An 18,917-nucleotide genomic window follows, 5' to 3' on the forward strand; every position below is an offset into this window, starting at 1 on the left:
AGGAGATAACGTGGTGGGAAGGTGGTGAGGAGGATGGGTCACCAAAGACCTGTAGTAGATGTACAAGATCACTTGTAGACCATACTAAGGACTGAAAATTTTAACCTTGAGGATTATGGGAAACCACTGAGGTGGTGGTGGTGTGGGGTGTTTTTTGTTTTTGTTCTGTTTTTGTGTAGGAAAGCTTCATCATGAGATACATTTACTTTTGAAAAGGATTATTTTTTTCTATTTTCTGTAGATCAGATTCTAAGGGCAAATAAGGGTATGTTCATTACAGAAGAAGCCAAAACATGAGTTGATGTGCCAGAGATATACTTAAGAAAATGCCTGAAAGGAAAAATAGGGGAACAGGGAGAGCCAGAGGAGTCTGGTGGAAGTCATTTATACAGTCATGTAGGTCTTTCCCCCCCTGTATAGGAGAAGTCTTCACCTATTGGTGTGTTTCTAAAAAGTCAGGACAAGCCGAAGTTGCCTGCTGGAGGATTTAACATGTCTCACGATAATGGACCAGTCTTGGTATTCTTGCTGTACTTAGTCATTAACTGGGAGCAGCTTATGAAGTGTAGCCTTGAGCACAGAATATGGGGTTCCCGGTCAGTTAGGTTCCACCCCAGGAGATCTAGGGTACATTTTCATGATCCTACAGAGGGAATGCAAGAAATTGAGTCCAGGTGGCTAACAATCATGGCCTGGATTAGGGCAAAGGTTCCCAGACTTTTATGGTCTTGATTTTTTTTTTTTCTTTTTAACAGAACTTTTAAGCCAAAAGAAAGACATAAGGGTTTCATTGATAATGTAGTTAGGTCCAAACAATTTAATAAGTATGTTGTAACAAGTTAGTGATTGGAAAATAATACACACAATTGAAAGAATATATTTAATCTTATTCTTAAATAACCATATTTATTTTCTAATAAGATGTGTACATATGTTGGGCACTAAACAACTTCTCAAATCTTGGCATCATATTGGACACTGCCACCCTCATTTCCTGTTCCACAATCTGTTTTTCTGCAGTTCTTGATTTTTTTTTTTTATCATAACAACCAGTAGAAACAGTTTTTCAAAGATACCATCAAAAGGAATGTAGTGATGCAGTGTTGAAGCTGTGAACTGTATCAAGTGAGTAGTTCATGCAGTGCTGACAAACTGTCCTTGGTGTGGAAACGTCAGGACTAGGGTGAGGAGTGGTTAGATTCTTTTTCTTTTTTTTAAATATAGATTTATTTATTTTAGAGGGGGAACGAGAATCTCAAGCAGACTCCCTGCTGAGCGTGGAGCTCAACCATGGGGCTCGACCTCATGACCCTGAGATCATGACCTGACCCGAAATCAAGAGTCGGATGCTTAACCAACTGAGCCACCCAGGCGCCCCAGGAGTGGTTAGATTCTAGGTATATTTTGAAAGTAGAGAGAAAAGGATATAGGTTTTAGATTGGGGAGTTGAGAATGACTCCAAGATTTGGGCGTTGAGGTAGATCAGGAGTTAGCCAAATTACAGCTTCCTGTTTTTGTAAAAATGTAATGGAACATAGCCTCACCCATTTGTTCATGTGTTGTTTGTGGCTGCTTCCCCACTACAGTAGTAGAGTTGAATGGTTACGATTGGTATGGTCTGCAAAGTCTAAAATAATTCTTATGTGGCCCTTTCCAGAAAAGTTTACTGACCTCTAAACTAGATTGAATGGAAGAGCCATTTATTTAGTTGGTAATATAAGGAGAAATAGATTTTAGAGATGGGGTTGGAATTAAGAGTTCAGTTTTGAACATGGTAGGTGTGAACTGCTTATTAGATATCCAAGTGCAATAATTTGTAACATCTGTAGTACTTAATAAGACTCAACGTTCTTCTGCATTGTTTTATGAGTTCTGTTAAGGTCCTTTACAGATTTATAGCTGGGTAAATGTATTTTCCAAAGTGAACTGTGATGTTTACTTTAAAATTCTGTTTGTCTTGTCCCCCCCCCCCACCGTGTTTCCTGTGTCCAGGAATTAGATTTCATGCAAAGAACTATTTTTTTTTAAGATTTTATTTATTTTGACAGAGAGACAGCGAGACAGGGAACACAAGCAGGGGGAGTGGGAGAGGGAGAAGCAGCAGGCTCCCCGCTAAGCAGGGAGCCCAATGTGGGGCTCGATCCCAGGACCCTGGGATCATGACCTCAGCTGAAGGCAGATGCTTAACGACTAAGCCACCCAGGCGCCCCTTTGCAACGAACTATTTTAATTGTATAGTATGTTTAATTTGTTCAATGACTTCGCTGAAGGCACTAATACACAAAGAAGCTAACTGTGAGAATAGAATATAATAAATGAATTTAAAATGGGGGTTATGGGCTTCTTATGAATTCTAGTTTTCTTGAATTTTATACCATTCCTGTGAATTAAAATAATAATTTTTTAATCAACCCTGTAAATTTAGTATGAGTATTTTTTCTTTTATAAGTTTAATTTTATCCTTTTAACCTAATGGATAAAAGAGAATTAATGGACTAAAATTGATTATCCTTTACTTTATTCTTTTATTTTTTGTTATTTTTTTTTTCTCAAAGATTTTATTTCTTTATTTGAGAGAGAGAATGAGAGAGAGAGAGAGCATGAGAGGGGGTAGGGTCAGAGGGAGAAGCAGACTACCTGCTGAGCAGGGAGCCCGATGTGGGACTCGATCCCGGGACTCCGGGATTATGACCTGAGCCGAAGGCAGGCGCTTAGCCAACGGAGCCACTCAGGCGCCCCTCTTTTATTTTTTCTTAACGAAAAAAAATCATGAGTTCTAAGAATGTGGTATTCTACTGTTAGGGAATTACGTATCCAAAAATGGTCGCTGTCTTGAGTGATTTACCATATAGGTGTGGTAAGACTTGCTTTGAAGAGCCGTTTCTGCTTTTTGTTTTTTTAAGATTTTATTTATTTATTTAGGGAGTGAGCGGGGGGGAGGGGCTGAGGGAGAGGGAGAGAGGAGAATCTCAGATAGACTCTGAGCTAAGCGTGGAGCCTGGCGGAGGGCTCGATCTCATGACCCTGAGATCATGACCTGAGCCGAAATCAAGTCAGATGCTTAACCGACTGAGCCAACCAGGCGTCCCTGAAGAGCCGTTTTTGTATATTAATTTAGAAATTAGTCTTTTTTTTATTGGACTAAAAGAAGAATGTGGAAGATTAATAGGTTAAGGGATCAACAATTTTTGTTAAGGGCACCTGGGTGGCTCAGTTGGTTAGGCGGCTGCCTTCGGCTCAGGTCATGATCCTGGAGTCCCGGGATCAGGTCCCACATCGGGCTCCCTGCTCAGCAGTGAGTCTGCTTCTCCCTCTGACCCTCCCCCGTCTCGTGCTCTCTCTCTCTCTCTCATTCTTTCTCTCAAATGAATAAATCTTAAAAAAAATTTTTTTTATTAATATTTTTTATTTTTTATTCTTTATTTCTCAATTTGTTTTACTTTAGGCGAACTACAGAAAGCCATTGACTTGTTCACAGATGCCATCAAACTGAATCCTCGCTTGGCCATTCTCTATGCCAAGAGAGCCAGGTGAGAACTGTACACAAGAACCCCTAGTAAAGAATTTCTGCTCATTTATTTAAATAGAATTGCTTCTGTGGTGATCCCAAAGGTGTTACTGTTTGAAATGAATAGTTTTTAATATCACACTTATTTTTTTAGTGTCTTCATCAAATTACAGAAGCCAAATGCTGCCATTCGAGACTGTGACAGAGCTATTGAAATAAATCCTGATTCAGCTCAGCCTTATAAGTGGCGAGGGAAAGCACACAGGTAAACACAGAATTTCATTATTTTCAGAACTTCTGAATTTTAAATCTGATGTTTTAATATGCTTTGAAAAAAATGAAATTGCTTAAACATTTAGTTTCAAAGTAATATGTTCTTAATAGGAAGAATTGAGAGAGTATAAGGAACAAATAAGAAAATAAAAATTCTTTTTATTCCTTCAAAGAAAACCACTATTTAACAGCTTTTGACCACATATAGCCAAATTTAAGGTAAGGATCAAAATTATTTCTAAAAAAGAGCATAACCTTATAAATTTTCTCTTAGTTTTAGATTTTTTTTGTGTGTAACCTAACATTAAACTAGTATATTACAGAAGAAGGAATTCTTTATTTTCAAACTACTTGAGTTGCTGCTAAGTCACCTGAAAAATCAGAAAAAGGGGACAATAAAGAGGTGAATATATCTTAGGTTAGTCATCATTCCTGGAAATGAAACTTAATGTTAAACAAGTGGGTGTTGGTAACTTGTGGATGAGATGTCCAATGACACTCACATGTTACATGGATTAGAAAGGTGTTGTACTCCAAATACGGATGGATATGCTTGGGATAACTGTATTAAGGTTACTCAAAAAAGGAACTCTAGTGATTATGAAGTCACATGTCAAAGATAGAGGTGAAAGATTAGCGTTAATATATCTATATTAATGCTCTGGGGGTCATAAAGCTCATGAGCATTGATGAGTGACCCCAGTAATCTTTGAGCATTTCTTTGGTTGTTGTTATTTTTTAATTAATTAATTAGCCTTCTGGTAAAAGATAGCATGAGCTCATCTTGTGTTTTGATTGTCCCAGACTCAGAATTAACCATTTCTCAAAGAAACCAGGGTTCATTTTTGTGAGCACTATATTTACAGAAACTAAAGTTTGGCCACTAAGTGTGTTTGTTGCCTGTGGAATATCATTACTTCTGTCATTTCAATGAAGAGTTAGAAAAGACATTTTTTATTTTTTTTAAAGATTTTATTTATTTGAGAGAGAAAGTGAGCAAGCACGAGCAGGGGCTGTAGGCCAGAGGGATAGGGAGAAGCAGACTCCCCGCTGAGCGGGGAGCCTGACATAGGGCTCCATCTTAGGACCCCAGGATCATGACCTGAGCCAAAGGCAGACGCTTAACTGACTGAGCCACCCAGGTGCCTCAGAAAAAAACATTTTTTAAATAATGACTTTAAGGGGAAAAGTTATTGAATCTTGAGATTATACTGATATTTTCAAAAAATTCAATATTAATATTTTCCCTTTTGCCTTTTTAACACTATTCTCCTATACTCAAAATCTTTATCCATATATTTTTTAAAGATTTTATTTACAGTTTATTTGACAGAGAGAGAGACAGCCAGAGAGGGAACACAAGCAGGGGGAGTGGGAGAGGGAGAAGCAGGCTTCCTGCTGAGTAGGGAGCCTGATGCAGGGCTTGATCCCAGGACCCTGGGATCATGACCCGAGCTGAAGGCAGATGCTTAACCAACTGAGCCACCCAGGCGCCCTATCCATAATATATTTACTTGTGTTATTCTGTGATAACATAAAATTGTTTTACAATCCTATCGAAATAATATTCTAAGTAAAGTTGAATGTTTTATGTTTGTTGCAGCTTTTATCCTTAGAATATATCCCATTTAAGATACACAGTCAAAATACTGTTTTAAAAGTTATGTGACTTTTGGGGTGCCTGGGTGGCTCAGTCCCAAGTCTTGTCTTTTTCTTTTTTTTTTTTTAAGATTTTTCTTTGTCAGAGAACAAGCTAGGAGAAGCGGCAGGCAGAGGGAGAAGCAGACTCCCCATTGATCAGGGAGCCCGTTGCGGGGCTCAGTCCCAGGACTCTGGGATCATGACCCGAGCTGAAGGCAGACGCTCAACCAACTGAGCCACCCAGGCATTCCAAGTGTTCCCGAGTCTTGATTTTGGCTCAGTCATGATTTCAGGGTCGTGGGATTGAGCCCCATGGAGTCTGCTTGGATTCTCTCTCTCCCTCGCCCTCTGCCCTTCCCCCTGCTCTACCACGTGCACACTGTCTCAATAAATAGATAAGTGTATATATGTATGTATATGTGTAGGTTACCTTTTTTTCTATATGCTGTGTGCTCAGTGTGGTAAACAGCCTTTTTGTCCTTTCTTTTTTTCCTGTTTGTATTCAGGTTTAGGGGTTGCTTTATTTCTGTCTTTTCTGGTTTAATTTTAGAACATTTGCATGTTTAAAGAGTCAAAACTGACTTGACACGTGTACCCAGAGAAGTCTAATATCCATTGCTATCCCCTCTACTCCATTCTTATCTTCTCCCACCAACCTTTAGTTTCTGATTTATCGTTTCTCTTCTTTCAATAAAATGTGCACACATGTATTGTTTTCTCTTCCATGTTATAGCATGCTAAGTGTACATTATGTTAATCCTGTTTTTAAGGAGTTGAAATTGTTGAATGAGTTTGAAAATTGTAGCTCTACATAATTTTTTAAAATTTTATATTTTGAATTAAGAAAGTAATTTTTTAAAGTTTTTAAACAGTTTTTAGAAGACAGCTTTATAGTTGCCAAGGAGGAAATTAAACTCCCATGTTTTTATAGAGTATAGAACATACTAATTGAATTGGTTCGTGAAAATTTATAGTCAAATATTTAACTTTAAACCTCTTCTGTAACAGTCCCTTTTTTTAATAAGGAGGAAAGACACCACCACATTAGTGGATATGTATAAAAGGCCCCTAAAATGAATTTAATCTGTTTCAGACTTCTGGGCCATTGGGAAGAAGCAGCACATGATCTTGCCCTTGCTTGTAAACTGGATTACGATGAAGATGCTAGTGCAATGCTGAAAGAAGTTCAACCGAGGGTATGTTCAAGTAGGGAGAGGGAACGTCATCACTGTGATGTTCTGTAGCTCTAGTACTTAGCCCCTGGCAGTAATTTATCTGGAGAACAGATACAAAGAAAGAAATGTTTGGATATTTCCATCTGTAATTACTGATGTTGGTGTTCAGCTCAGGAAATGTCAATAGTTTGTCATGCCTTTATTTCTCATGCTGCATTACAGTAAGCTCTGTTACTTTGTTTGCAAGCCTACAGTAGAGTTATAACCAGAAAGTTAGAAATGGAAAAGGGGGCATCAAGTTCACAGCAAGGAAAGAAATAGAAAATCTATAAAATGTGACCCAAGGTTGTGCCTGGTCTGTCCTTGTTTATCGTAGGTATATGCAGCCACTGTATAAAGCATGAGGGCCTTGTGGAAGTTAGCAAATTTCATCCTTTTAAAAATGGTAATATTGACTCCAAAAGCCAGAATATTTTTTAAGGTAATTGTTAAAATAATTTTAATGCATTATTTACATGGTAAATTCCTCAGCTTTGTGGGATGTTACACTACCAAGAATTTATTCCCAAAGGTTATAAGGAAATTTTATTGAATTTAACTTATCTATAGTCAGAGACTTTTTGATTTTTTTTCCTCATAACAGGGCTAACTCCAAGGTTATGGTGAGAGAGTCTAGAACATGAGATTCTTAAAAAATAATGATAAACAAGCTGAAGTAACAATTGAATATGACTCTCTTACATTTACTTAATTTCTGAATAATAGATTCCAAATATTTGGCCCAGGCTATGTGCTAGTGCCTGTAACATACATTTTCTCTTAATGTTCATAGCATTCTATAAGACTTAAGTATTTCTCTTCCCCGCCCCCTCATTTTGTGGATGAGAAAACTTTAGTGTGGTTAGACTGTGGCAAATAACTGGTGTGTGCGTTCCCAATCTCTGCCTTCCCTTGGCCAGTATCAGGCAAGAATTGTGCAATTTGAAAACTTGTCATCCTTGCAGTACTTTTTTGAAATTTATAACACTCCTAACTTCACTTTTTAGCCTCTTTCCTTTATTTCACAGTGGACTTGTTAAAGTGTGAATTATGTGAGGTCTTTTTCTATAAGGTAAATCTGTCATTATTCAGAACTGTTCATTGAATTTAACACCTCTCCACAAAGAAAAATGATTCTTTAACAAAACTGGTGATTTGGGTTGCCCTTATTCAGCTTTTAAAGAAAACATTTTTTTCTGTGGCTTTTTTCCCCCTAGGCCCAGAAAATTGCTGAACATCGGAGAAAGTATGAGCGAAAACGTGAAGAACGAGAGATCAAAGAAAGAATAGAAAGGGTTAAGAAGGCTCGGGAAGAACATGAGAGAGCCCAGAGGGTAAAGTTTCTGTAGCTAAACCATTAAAGGGAAATAAAGTAGATTAGAGTTTGAGGATATCATTCTAATTCCTGGCTCTTGTGTAATGCTGGCCTCTGTTCTGTAGGGTAATGATACTACTTAGAGTTTCCTTCCCTTCATTATCTCCAATTTGTAGGGATATTTTTTTTCTTAAATTCCTAAGTGAGCTTATATATCACCAGTTTATATTCTTGTTTGTGTCCTAAAATTGGGAGTTTTTTTGGACAGGTAATTAAAACTTGTCAGTATTATTTGTTTCCTTGTGGATGCTTGCCCTGATTTTTTGAGTTTTATGATTCCTTCTTTTAGAATAGTGGATTCATAGCTATTTAAAATAAACTCTAGCTATTTTTTATTTTTAGTCACAAAGTCATAAAATTTAGAAAAATTATTCCTAATTCATTCACAATATTGTTGCTGTTCTTAAGATTTCTCGTTTTTTTCTAGATTAGCTTTTTGCATTTTGATGCTATCCGTTTTCATCTAGTTATTTCCAATATTGTTGAAGTAAAAGGACATAAAGCTATATTATAATTATATAGCATTACTTCCTAACTTTGTCCTTCAATGTTAAATATTAATACTTAACAAAATTAATAAAATTGTAATTATATTGAATGAATTTAGTAAGATTTAATAAAATTAATATTAAATGTTTTTAAAGCATCATGCTTGGTTTTTAGGATTATAGTTACTGTATTCAAAAGTAATTTTTACATTTATATATCCTTGATGACTTTATAACTGGTTATGAGGGAAATTTATTTTCTTTTACTTTGTTTGTTGAATAACAAATTCGTAAACCCTGGTTGTATTTGTTAAGTTATGTAGAGAAAGTATGGAAAAGATGAACTTGGGAAACAGGTTATTGGCAGTCTTTGTAATCTAACCATGTGCTTTCATTTTGGAGTTTTAACAACATGCAGAATTTATACTTTGCGGGGCGCCTGGGTGGCTCGGTTGGGCAACTGCTTTCGCCTCAGGTCATGATCCCGGAGTCCTGGGATTGAGTCCCACTTTGGGCTCCCAGCTCTGCATTGGGAGCCTGCTTCTCCCTCTGACCCTCTCCCCTCTCATGCTGTTTCTCCCTCTCTCTCTCAAATAAATAAAATTTTTTAAAAAAATTTATACTTTGCATAAGCATAGACAGACATCAGTACTGTATATTGCTTTCCAGGTGTTGTTTTTTTTCCTGCCCGAAGTAGAAGTAAAACACTACTTGACATCATTACCAGAAGTAATGCTTATTGACAACCTAGCTGGAAAATTTTGAAAGGAGATTTGGGGTGTGTGTCCTTTAGTTCAGTATTGCCATTTGAAACTCGTCATTCTCTTAAGTCCTCTGACTAGCTGATTTTACAATTTTTTTTCATGGTTTTGCATGGGTAGGTTACGGGTGGACAGTAGACTCACCACCAGCACCACCACTATATGATTTCTTTATTTCTTTGTATTAAAGGAGGAAGAAGCCAGACGACAATCAGGAGCTCAGTATGGCTCTTTCCCAGGTATTTTTAAAGAAAATTGAAAGCTGTTAGGATTGTAAATAATTGGAGAGTATTCTGATTTGGGGGCTCAAATATGTCTATTATATGTAGTACTATTAGTCCCTGGAAATATCGAAAAGAAAAGCCTTTAGAATGTAAGCGTCTAGAAATTTTCATTCTCCTTTAAAAATTGTATGTTAGTAGAAATACAGTATATTATTTTCCTCACACTTTTGAGCAGTATACTTTTTTTTATAATAGCTAACATTTAGTGAGGTCTGAGCATTGTACTTTTCTAAGAGACTGTGAATTGATTATGATGTATTTTAAGTGTTTCTAAATTAGAACTTTAAATCGAAACAAATAATGTTAGAGAATGAGAAAATATGACTAAGATGATTTATTAGACTTTTTAGTTTTGTAATTCCAAGGGATTGTTAGCTTTCTCTTTAAGGGTAAGGTTAGTTTTCTTTTTTTTTTTTTTAACAGTTTTATTATTAGGAAAAAATAAATGCAGAAGGTAGCAAACTTGATTTACAGCCTTATTTTTTAAGAAAAAATTTGAAGATAAAATTACGTCCTGTTAATATCCTGTTAGAATGTTTAGACTGCTTTGTGTTTAATAGCCCCCTTGTTCTTTGCATATGCATGTGTGAGTGTGTGTGTGTGTGATTTTCATCAGAAGGAAATAGTCTACTGTCAGACTACTTGAGAATATGGTTGGTGTCTAAGCAGTTATTTCATTTATTCTTGCAGGTGGCTTTCCTGGGGGAATGCCTGGTAATTTTCCTGGAGGAATGCCTGGAATGGCAGGGGGGATGCCTGGAATGGCAGGAATGCCTGGGCTCAATGAAATTCTTAGTGATCCAGAGGTTCTCGCAGCCATGCAGGTAAGACTTGGAAGAACAAAGTTGGGCTTTGTATCACTAAGGCATTTCTTTCATTAATTCTTTGTAGAGACAAAGGTTACTCTGTTAGCTATGTTTTACTTATCTGAATTAACAAATAGCTAATGATGCAGTTAGACCTTTTTTTTTTTTTCAGAATGAGTAGCTTAAGTTATTAAAAATTGGTTTATAGGAAATACTCTGTAACAGTTTGATTATATCCAGTTGTCCTTTTCTTTTTTTATTTATGTTCCAAGTTTTTATTTAAATTCTAGTTAGTTAACATAGAGTGTAATATTAGTTTCAGGAGTAGAATTTTGTGATTCAGTTGTCCTTTTTATCAAAATTGTGTATGCTTTTTTTCATTAGTTAAAGTGACATAAATTGGCATTTGACTTTGAAGTGCACGTTAGTAATATTTATACTTCAGGGACTTGTCCAGACCCCATTTAACTTGGCTGTGACAAAGTCGTCAGTCTAAATAAAGACCTAGGATTTCGGATCATAAACTTGTTAAACCACAGAACTCTTTTTTAAAAACTAAAAAAACCCACCACCTTTCTTTGCAGGATCCAGAAGTTATGGTGGCCTTCCAGGATGTGGCCCAGAACCCAGCGAATATGTCAAAATATCAGAGCAATCCAAAGGTTATGAATCTCATCAGTAAATTGTCAGCCAAATTTGGAGGTCAAGCATAACGCCCTTCTGACAAATAAAGCCCTTGCTGAAGGAAAAGCAACGATCGCCTAATGGATGTCGCAATAATACAAACCAGTGTACCTCTGACCTTCTCATGAAGAAAGCTGGGGTGCTGTGAAGAGAATCCCTACCCCTCTGCCCCACATGCAACTGAAACATTCTATAGTGGTTTGCCATTAGGGTATTCATTCAGATAATGTTTTCCTACTAGGAATTACAAACTTTAAACACTTTTTAAGCCGTAAAAATATTTAAAAACATATTAAAAGGGTGTGTTAGTCCCTACATTTTTCTTTACTAATCATTTCAGTTTTTTTCCTTTGGATTAATTGGGCAAGGAAGATACTTCAGTGTGGAAGATTTATTGCTCAGTTTGAGTGAAAGGTTTATTAGTGGGAGGTAGATACAACATTTAAATAGATGAAGTCTGAGTTGGAGATACGGTTTCTGAGGCATTTTGACTTGTCTTTTTAAAAGCTTTATTTTTTGAACACAGTTTATTTGGATAAAACCATTGGGACCACCAGTATTGCAGTATGACCTGGGTAGGGACCGGAAGTGCTTGGCAGGGCAGCAGCAACCTTACTCCTTTTATATAGTGTGCACCCTTGTGCAGATGCATTTAAATCTTACACTGTGGTGAAGGGATAATTTTTATAATGCTGCAGTAGAATTGGATTACTTAGCTGTGTTCTTGTCTGATATAGAAAATAAATGTTTGCATTATTTCCACATAGGGGAAATAAGGGAATACTTTTCTTTTTATATTTCTGTGTTTAGAGTGACCTTCCTGGTCAGGAAATACCCATCTCTTTGTGTGCTTTCTACTTGTTTTCACCTCCCCCCTACTCCCCCATACTCTTTTTGGGCTAAAGATAGTCCTTTTTCACTGGCTTCATCACTACTGTATCATTCACAGCATAATTGTGCGAGTATATGTCATGCTGGGTTTAATATGTAATATAGTGATTATGTAAGGTAATACCCATAACAGCTCTAGTTTCTTACTTGGCCAAGCGATTTCATTTAAATTATAGGTTTCCACTTTGGTGAAATCTTACCATGTCAAAAGATGTTGGAAGGAGGGATTCCCTTTGGTGTTCAGTCTTCTACTTGGGAAATACTGTTGCAGTTGGAGTTTATCTTACATTATTCATCTTCATAGTTTGGAGAGTATGAGGTTTGAATTCATTGATACACATAGAGGGGAACCAAACTTGTTGATCCAACATGAATTATAAAATTGTTGAGATCCATGGTTCTTCATTTTGGGGTTGATGAGTCATTGTGCTCCTGTTTAGCTCCTAAATACTGCACCATATTCCCCACCTCTCCTTTTTCTCCCTCCCTCTCCAAGGATAAAGAAATGATAAATTTTCTGTTGTACATTCAACCCTCAACATTAATTAAGACTAAGTCCAGGCACTGTACCAGGAATTGCTAGGGTTCTACCTGTCTTTCAGTTTAAAGTGCTGCTGTTTATAAAAACAGTTTCAAGGGTAGGGATGAGACCCTCTGTACTTTGCTTATTTTGAAGAATCAGTGGTAGGAGCAGTGAAAAAAATTCCATGGAATACATTTTTGAAGTAGCACATTTCTGAAGTCATAAGTAAGTTGATTCAGGTTCTAACCCTTTGCTGTACACAAGCAGATAGAAATGCATCTGTTATATGAGTGAGAAAAGGCTGTATGCTAACTGAGCATGCTTTTTAAACCCTTTAAAAATACTCAGCATATAAACTTGCGTTTGAGCTTGCCAGTGGTTTTTTTGTTGTTGTTGTTAATGTGTGTTCTCTCTCAGATTTTCTAATGTGTGCTGTGAATAACTCAAGAAGACCAGTTCCTTTTGGGTTCCTTATTTGATTTACTTTATATTAAGTACATTCTAACATTGCAAACATTACCATAAGTGGGTAAAAGTAAAATTGGTCTTCTGAAAATGTGTCCTGTGCTTTTAAGTTCCACAAATACAAAGTACATTCATTTTCATAGAAACTCAGTATCATTTCTAAACCAGAAGTGTTTTTTCTTGTGCTAACAATGATATAAGAAGGAAAAGTAAAGGAGTTTTTTTCTGCTTAAAAATATATAGTTATTTGATTTCTAGCTACATTAAAAATAAAGTATGGTTTCAAACTGGATATTGACCCCACCACTTTTTTTTCCCTAGCACATGTTCTGTTTCTTTTAAAGGTCTTTAGCACTCAAGTTATTTGCTGGACATAGTAGGCTTCAGTTTTATAATGTGCTGTTAACAATGACTTCTGAATACTTAGACTGTTAAACAGAACTTTTCTTTCAGGTAGCAGTCCAGAGGTAAGCCATTCTGCCATCTGTTTCTGAGTCCAAAAGTGCTTGCTCTCATGCTCATCTTGTAGATTGAGGAGAGGGCGCAAGGGAAGCACGTACTGAGATACTGATGCTGATACCCATAGTTAACATTTTATTACTTCTCATAGCCCATTGGTTTTTTTTGTTGTTGTTTTTTTTTTTTTAACTCTTGAGACCATATTTACCTGCAAGGAATAGTCCACTGCTGTATGGTCATGTGCCCAGTAAAAAATTACACTATAAAAGAAAGGGAGAAAATACATGGGGTAACAACTAGCAGGCTGCCACTTTGGGAAAAACTGGCCTAATGGGATAAGGGAGAAACAAATCGTATTTTAGAGATTTGTATTATCTAACATTAATGCACCCAAGTAGCCACTTAGGTAAGTAGTACTTACTCTGTGCCAAGCACTCTTTAATCAGTTTGAAAGCATTGACTCCATTCTGATAATGACCATAACGGTAAGTGCTCTTCCCATTTTATATAGATGAGGAAACTGAAGCACTTAAGTAAATTGCCCAAGTTAACACCCCTGATTATTTGGAAAGCTGGTATTCTCACTAGGTTTGTTTGGTCTTCCTCTTTTATGTTCTCCTGCCCTCTCTGTACAAGGTTGCTTCTTGGCAGAATTGTTCATGACTTCAAGAAATTGGAAACAAAATATTTTTGAAGAGGATTGATTAAGGAATATCACACATCATTGGGTGTACTGATATGCACACCCAACGGATTAATAGTAAGGGATGTAGCATAATTGAAGTGCTTAAAACACTTGTGACAGGTCCAATAATGACAAGAAAAATTAGGTTTTTAAAATTGTGCAATAATTTTAAAGTTCAGTATTTACAATCTATAGCATACCTGTTAAGAATGCATAGTTTGGGGAGGAAAATACCCTGAAGTAAATAGGCAACAGATATTAAGATAGCTGTTAAGCTTTTGATAAGAGTAAATTTAAACTATGGCGTATCAAATTGGTGGTTTTAAATATCTTGGCAATTCAGTGAGACCTTTAGTGTTGGTAGTGTAACAATTTTCTATAAGGTGGTCTCTAAGAATTTTGACATTCTTTTTTGGTGGACTCCTAGTGTTAAACTACATTCTAAGTATAAGGAAAAGCCAGAGTAGCAAGGAGGTAAATAGAGCTAGTGTAAAAGACGTGTATGTGGCTCTGAAAATCTTGGTATCTGGCACATAATCAAGAGATCTTTTAAGTAGTTCACTCTCCCCCAGATCACTAGGAGGTTGTCAGGTTGCAGTTAAGTAACCTGACCATAAATCTGCCAGTGTAGAAGCATCATACATGAAATGTTAAGTTCTGGATAGGTTCCTTTAATCACTTCGTGTTCGATGGCATGGGTGTAAAAGAACACACATAATTTTTTATATACTATTTATATAGTGGGGGACTTGATGCCTCTAAGGGAGCCTTCTTTAAGGAAAATATGTAATTATGAATACTAAAGTAGATGTAAAAGTGAATGGTTAGAACAAAGGAAGCAAAAATTGCAGGTCTTAAAAATTGGAAATCTCTCAAAATCACAACTACAGAGACAGTTTTTGTTTTTTAAGGATTTGTCACAGCATACAAGCAGGGGGACTGGCAGGCAGAGGGAGAAATGGGCTTCCCCGCTGAGCAAGGAGCCTGATGGGCTAGATCCCAGGATCCTGGGATCATGACCTGAGCCAAAGGCAGACGCTTAACGACTGAGCCACCCAGCGCCCCTAAATAAAATCTTTAAAAAAAAACTGGGGGCACCTGGGTGGCTCAGTTGGTTAAGCATCTATCTGCCTTTGGCTCTGGTCATGATTTCAGGGTCCTGGAATTGAGCCCCGCATCAGGCTCTGCTCAGCAGCAAGTCTGCTTCTCCCTCTCCCTCTGATCTCTCTCACTTTAAAAGAAAAAAGTCTTTTGCTTAAATTGTATCTCTGTTTTAGTGCCAGCAAACTATTTTCATTTGATGTTTGGACCTCCGCTTTTCTGTCATGATCCTAGGGATTGGTGAGAGTGTTCCTGGAAGCCATTTCTACAACAGGAGGTCTAGCAGTAACCATACATATAAGTAGATACCACTAAATCTGGTGTTCCCAACTCACCTTTCATTTAACTTATGGTCTGCAGCACCACCCTAAATGAAGGGGAGTTTAAGTGGAAAGCTCTTTTAAGATATTTTATGCAAATTTTGTGAAAAGATGGAGGGAAACATTGTTAGGGCCCTCTCCTGAGCAGTAAATATGATAATGGGCATAATAAAGCACGGAGCAGGCATGTAGTAAGCACTCAGGAATTACCACAGGGTGTATTGGAAGGGGAACCTGGAGGAGACATACGGCAATGGCACTCCAGTAGAGTGAAGTTGGAGTCCTGAGACCTTGGGTCTCACAGTATGATCTAGGCTATAGGTTGGAAGTGGTTTCTCCAGTTCTTTGTAGTACAATTGGTTCTTCACTTTAGAAGATGTGAAGATTTAAGTACGTCTACATAAATTAGCTTTTGTAATCCTTACAGCAATGGAGTTGTATTAACACCGTCACTTAAAAGAAAACCTGGGCGCCTGGGTGGCAGAGTAGGTTGGGCGACCAACCTTTAGTGTAGGGTGGTGAGATCGAGCCCCAGCCCCATAGGGCTCTGTGCTCAGCAGAGTCGGCTTGAGATTCTCCCTCTCCCTCTGCACCTCCCGCTCGTGCTCTCAAGTAAGTAAACCTTAAAAGAGGGGGGGGGGGGAGAAAAACCAAAGGAGTTAAATGACTTTCCTAGTTGCTAACAAGTATAATACTGCGGGGTGTGGGGCTTCTGTGGGTCCAGTCCCGGGATATGGCTGCCTTGGATCACTTTGATCTCAAGTTCCATTTCGTCTACCACACGCAGGGAGAAACTTGCCCAGTTAACATTTCCTTTCGGGTAAAATGTGACTTTAAAAATACTGTCGAGAGAAAACAGGAGTTAACTTGCAAAGAAACAGGAAGATTTGAGTCCCCATCTTGCCAGTTACCAGCCTGTCTTAGGGAAGGTGGCCATCTAGGCCTTCCTAAATCCCAATGTCGAAGCACAACCCGTCAGGTCCCCGAACTCGAGAGTGTACTCCGGTCAGACCCAGGAGGCGGCTACGTGCTCTCTGTCAGGCTCTTCCGCGTGGTTGGGCCAGCGCTTCTCTCCCCCCGCCCACGCATGCCCCGAGGGCCAATCAGAGCCAAGGGACTTTCCCAGGCCCGCCTTTCTCCTCTTCCAGCCCCGCGGCCTCTGCCTGGGAGACCGGGCGCCCTACGACCCGGAAGTGGTTGTTCTGGAGGAGGCGGGCCTGAGGAGGTGGGGTCTGTGGCGCTCACGCCCCGGGCTCTGGCGCTTCTTTACTCTCCGCTAGCTGCGACCTGAGGGAAAAGTGTTGCTAGGTCTGTGGGGAGCCACAGCAATGCCCTCCGTGCTGTCCTACGAAAGCCTGGTCCACGCTGTGGCCGGAGCCGTGGTGAGGCGGGGTCTTCACGCCCGGGGCCACTGCGGGGTGTGGGGCTACTGTGGGTCCAGTCCCGGGATATGGCTGGGGGATGGGGATGAGAGGGAGATGGTGGGTTGGTATCTGCAGTCGTGACTGTGGGACAGGGAGGAATGAGACGTAGTCGAGAAGGTGCTGGAACGATTTGGGGTGAGGGCCAGCACACCCTTCGCCGCTGTTTTGAGCTCTTAGAAAATATCTGGGATGTAGACAGCGATGATCCCACATACCCACAGAGAGCCTGGAAGAAAATAATTGCCGTTTTCTTTGCCTTCTGAAATTTAAAGACCAATCACCTCCCTTAAAGGCCGCCACAGACACAAACTTTGTTGCACTGGGCCGGAGGAAAACGTAGATGAGAAGCTGTGTTACTTAGTCACGCGCTTCCCTATAGCCAATTTTCATACCCTTGCTGCAGACAGGTGACAGTACTTAGGATATCTCTGGCCAATATTGGCAGAAGATACTTTTTTTTTTAAATCAAGATGCGAGTTGCTGTCTACCACAGGTATGGTTTGCTGTGTGAGGTATGTGCGTGGGTCTTGGGTTTATGGATGTCTCAGTTCCATTTGACACCACTCCCTTTTCCTTGACATTTTCCACTCTTGGCTTGGGTAACTTCCTCTTCTGGTGGTCCTCTTAACTCTCTGACTGCCCTTTCTCATATCCTTCTCCAGCTGTCAAGATGCACCTTTAGCGGTTGGAATCACTGGGACTTCAGAGGCATATCCGAGTCGTTTCCTTTTAGCCAGCAAAACTTCACTGACAGCTCCTCCGTGCTCACTAATCAGGGATGAACCCCAACTCTATCATTTGTTAGATTGTAAATTTCATTTCCTAACCTCTAAAGTAGGAGTGTTGAAACCTACGTCCCAGATTTGTTTTTAGAGTTAATTGACAAAATACGTCATGGAAGTGCCTGATTCAGGAGTCTTGGTTCATTTAATTAAACCAGAACAGCCTTTCGGCCAGTACAAAGGCGGTGAAATGGAAGCTTGCTTGACATCATCTAGGATGGTCAGGGAAGCCTGTGTGTCTGGAGTGGAGGGAATAAAGAGGCAGAAAGGCTTCAGGGGACCAAACTATATCAGACTTTAATTCTGAGTAGGAAAGAAAGCTAGCTAACTTTTGGAGGTCTTGAGCATCCAGCAACTTGATGATTTTTACATTCTAAACATGATCACCCTGGCTGCTCTGATGAGAGTAAACGGTAAGGGAGTAAAGGTGGAAGTAGGGAAATTGTCAGGGGGCTGTTACGTCATCTCAAGCAAGAGATGATGGTGGCTTGGACTAAGATAGTAGCGTGGAGGTGGTTAGAAGTGATCATTGACCTGGAATATAGTTATAAGATAGAGTCGCCAGGATTTGATGGTGGGTTGGATACGGGGTATAATAGATTGAGGGTTGGTTGACTCCCCAAGAGTTTTTGGCTTGAGCAACTGGAAACATTTACATTTACTGAGATAATGAAGACTATAACTGAGCAGGTCTGGGAGAAAGATTAGTTTTGGATTAGTTCAGTTTGAAATGCCATGAGACTGGATAAGTGTGGACTGAGAAAAGTCTGGAAGAGTGAGTGAGCATGCCAACATTAAGAGATTTCAGAAGTGAGATAGCACCTGCAAAGGAGACTAAGGAAGGGCCTGTTGGGTAGGAGGAAAACTAAGAGAATGTGGTGTTCTGAAAGTCACATGGAGAACGGTAAAGATCAACTGGGTCAAATAAGAAGTGAGAATTAGCCATTGGATTTATTAACTTGTTTCTCAATATGATAAATTCATTGGCTAATTGACAAGTCACATTTTGGTAGATGGTGTAGTGAATAGTTGAAGTGCATCTTAGGAAGAATGGGAAGATGGGAAGTGTTTGTTTTCCTTTCTATCAATAAATGCCATTCATTCAGCACCTGTACAGAGTGCTTTCTATGTGCCGTGTAGTGTTCTAGGTGCTAGAAATATATTGGAAAACAAAGTCATTTTATTCATGAAGAGTGCATTTGATGGGGAAGTCAGACAGTAATTGATTAAACA

General features: G+C 38.8%; 2 protein-coding genes across 6 annotated transcripts in view; both read left to right on the forward strand.

Moving 5' to 3' along the window:
• ST13 (ST13 Hsp70 interacting protein) overlaps positions 1 to 13,205 on the forward strand; it is a 30,625-nt gene extending 17,420 nt beyond the window's left edge. For both annotated transcript variants that reach the window (XM_025881702.2, XM_025881703.2), the window contains exons 6-12: positions 3,446 to 3,530; positions 3,663 to 3,773; positions 6,516 to 6,618; positions 7,854 to 7,970; positions 9,451 to 9,499; positions 10,235 to 10,368; positions 10,935 to 13,205. In XM_025881702.2, coding sequence (XP_025737487.1) covers positions 3,446 to 3,530; positions 3,663 to 3,773; positions 6,516 to 6,618; positions 7,854 to 7,970; positions 9,451 to 9,499; positions 10,235 to 10,368; positions 10,935 to 11,063 — 728 coding nt within the window. In that variant the 3' untranslated portion in view covers positions 11,064 to 13,205. The remainder of the gene's footprint in view (positions 1 to 3,445; positions 3,531 to 3,662; positions 3,774 to 6,515; positions 6,619 to 7,853; positions 7,971 to 9,450; positions 9,500 to 10,234; positions 10,369 to 10,934) is intronic.
• A 3,475-nt stretch (positions 13,206 to 16,680) lies between these two features.
• Positions 16,681 to 18,917, forward strand: part of SLC25A17 (solute carrier family 25 member 17) — a 42,588-nt gene continuing 40,351 nt past the window's right edge. The window contains exons 1-2 of one of the 4 annotated variants that reach the window (XM_073882736.1): positions 16,731 to 16,860; positions 17,306 to 17,395. Coding sequence is in view for 1 of the 4 variants with exons in the window: in XM_025881755.2 (XP_025737540.1) it covers positions 16,807 to 16,860 (54 nt within the window). In the remaining 3 variants the exon portion in view is untranslated. Of the gene's footprint in view, positions 16,861 to 17,305; positions 17,396 to 18,917 lie in introns of all 4 variants that reach the window. The other 3 variants (XM_025881755.2, XM_073882735.1, XM_073882737.1) reach the window with 3 other exon arrangements.

The sequence above is a fragment of the Callorhinus ursinus genome, unplaced genomic scaffold (assembly GCF_003265705.2).
Source record: "Callorhinus ursinus isolate GAN/ISIS: 27379988/994484 unplaced genomic scaffold, GSC_fseal_2.0 scaffold48, whole genome shotgun sequence".
In the NCBI taxonomy this organism is placed as follows: domain Eukaryota; kingdom Metazoa; phylum Chordata; class Mammalia; order Carnivora; family Otariidae; genus Callorhinus; species Callorhinus ursinus.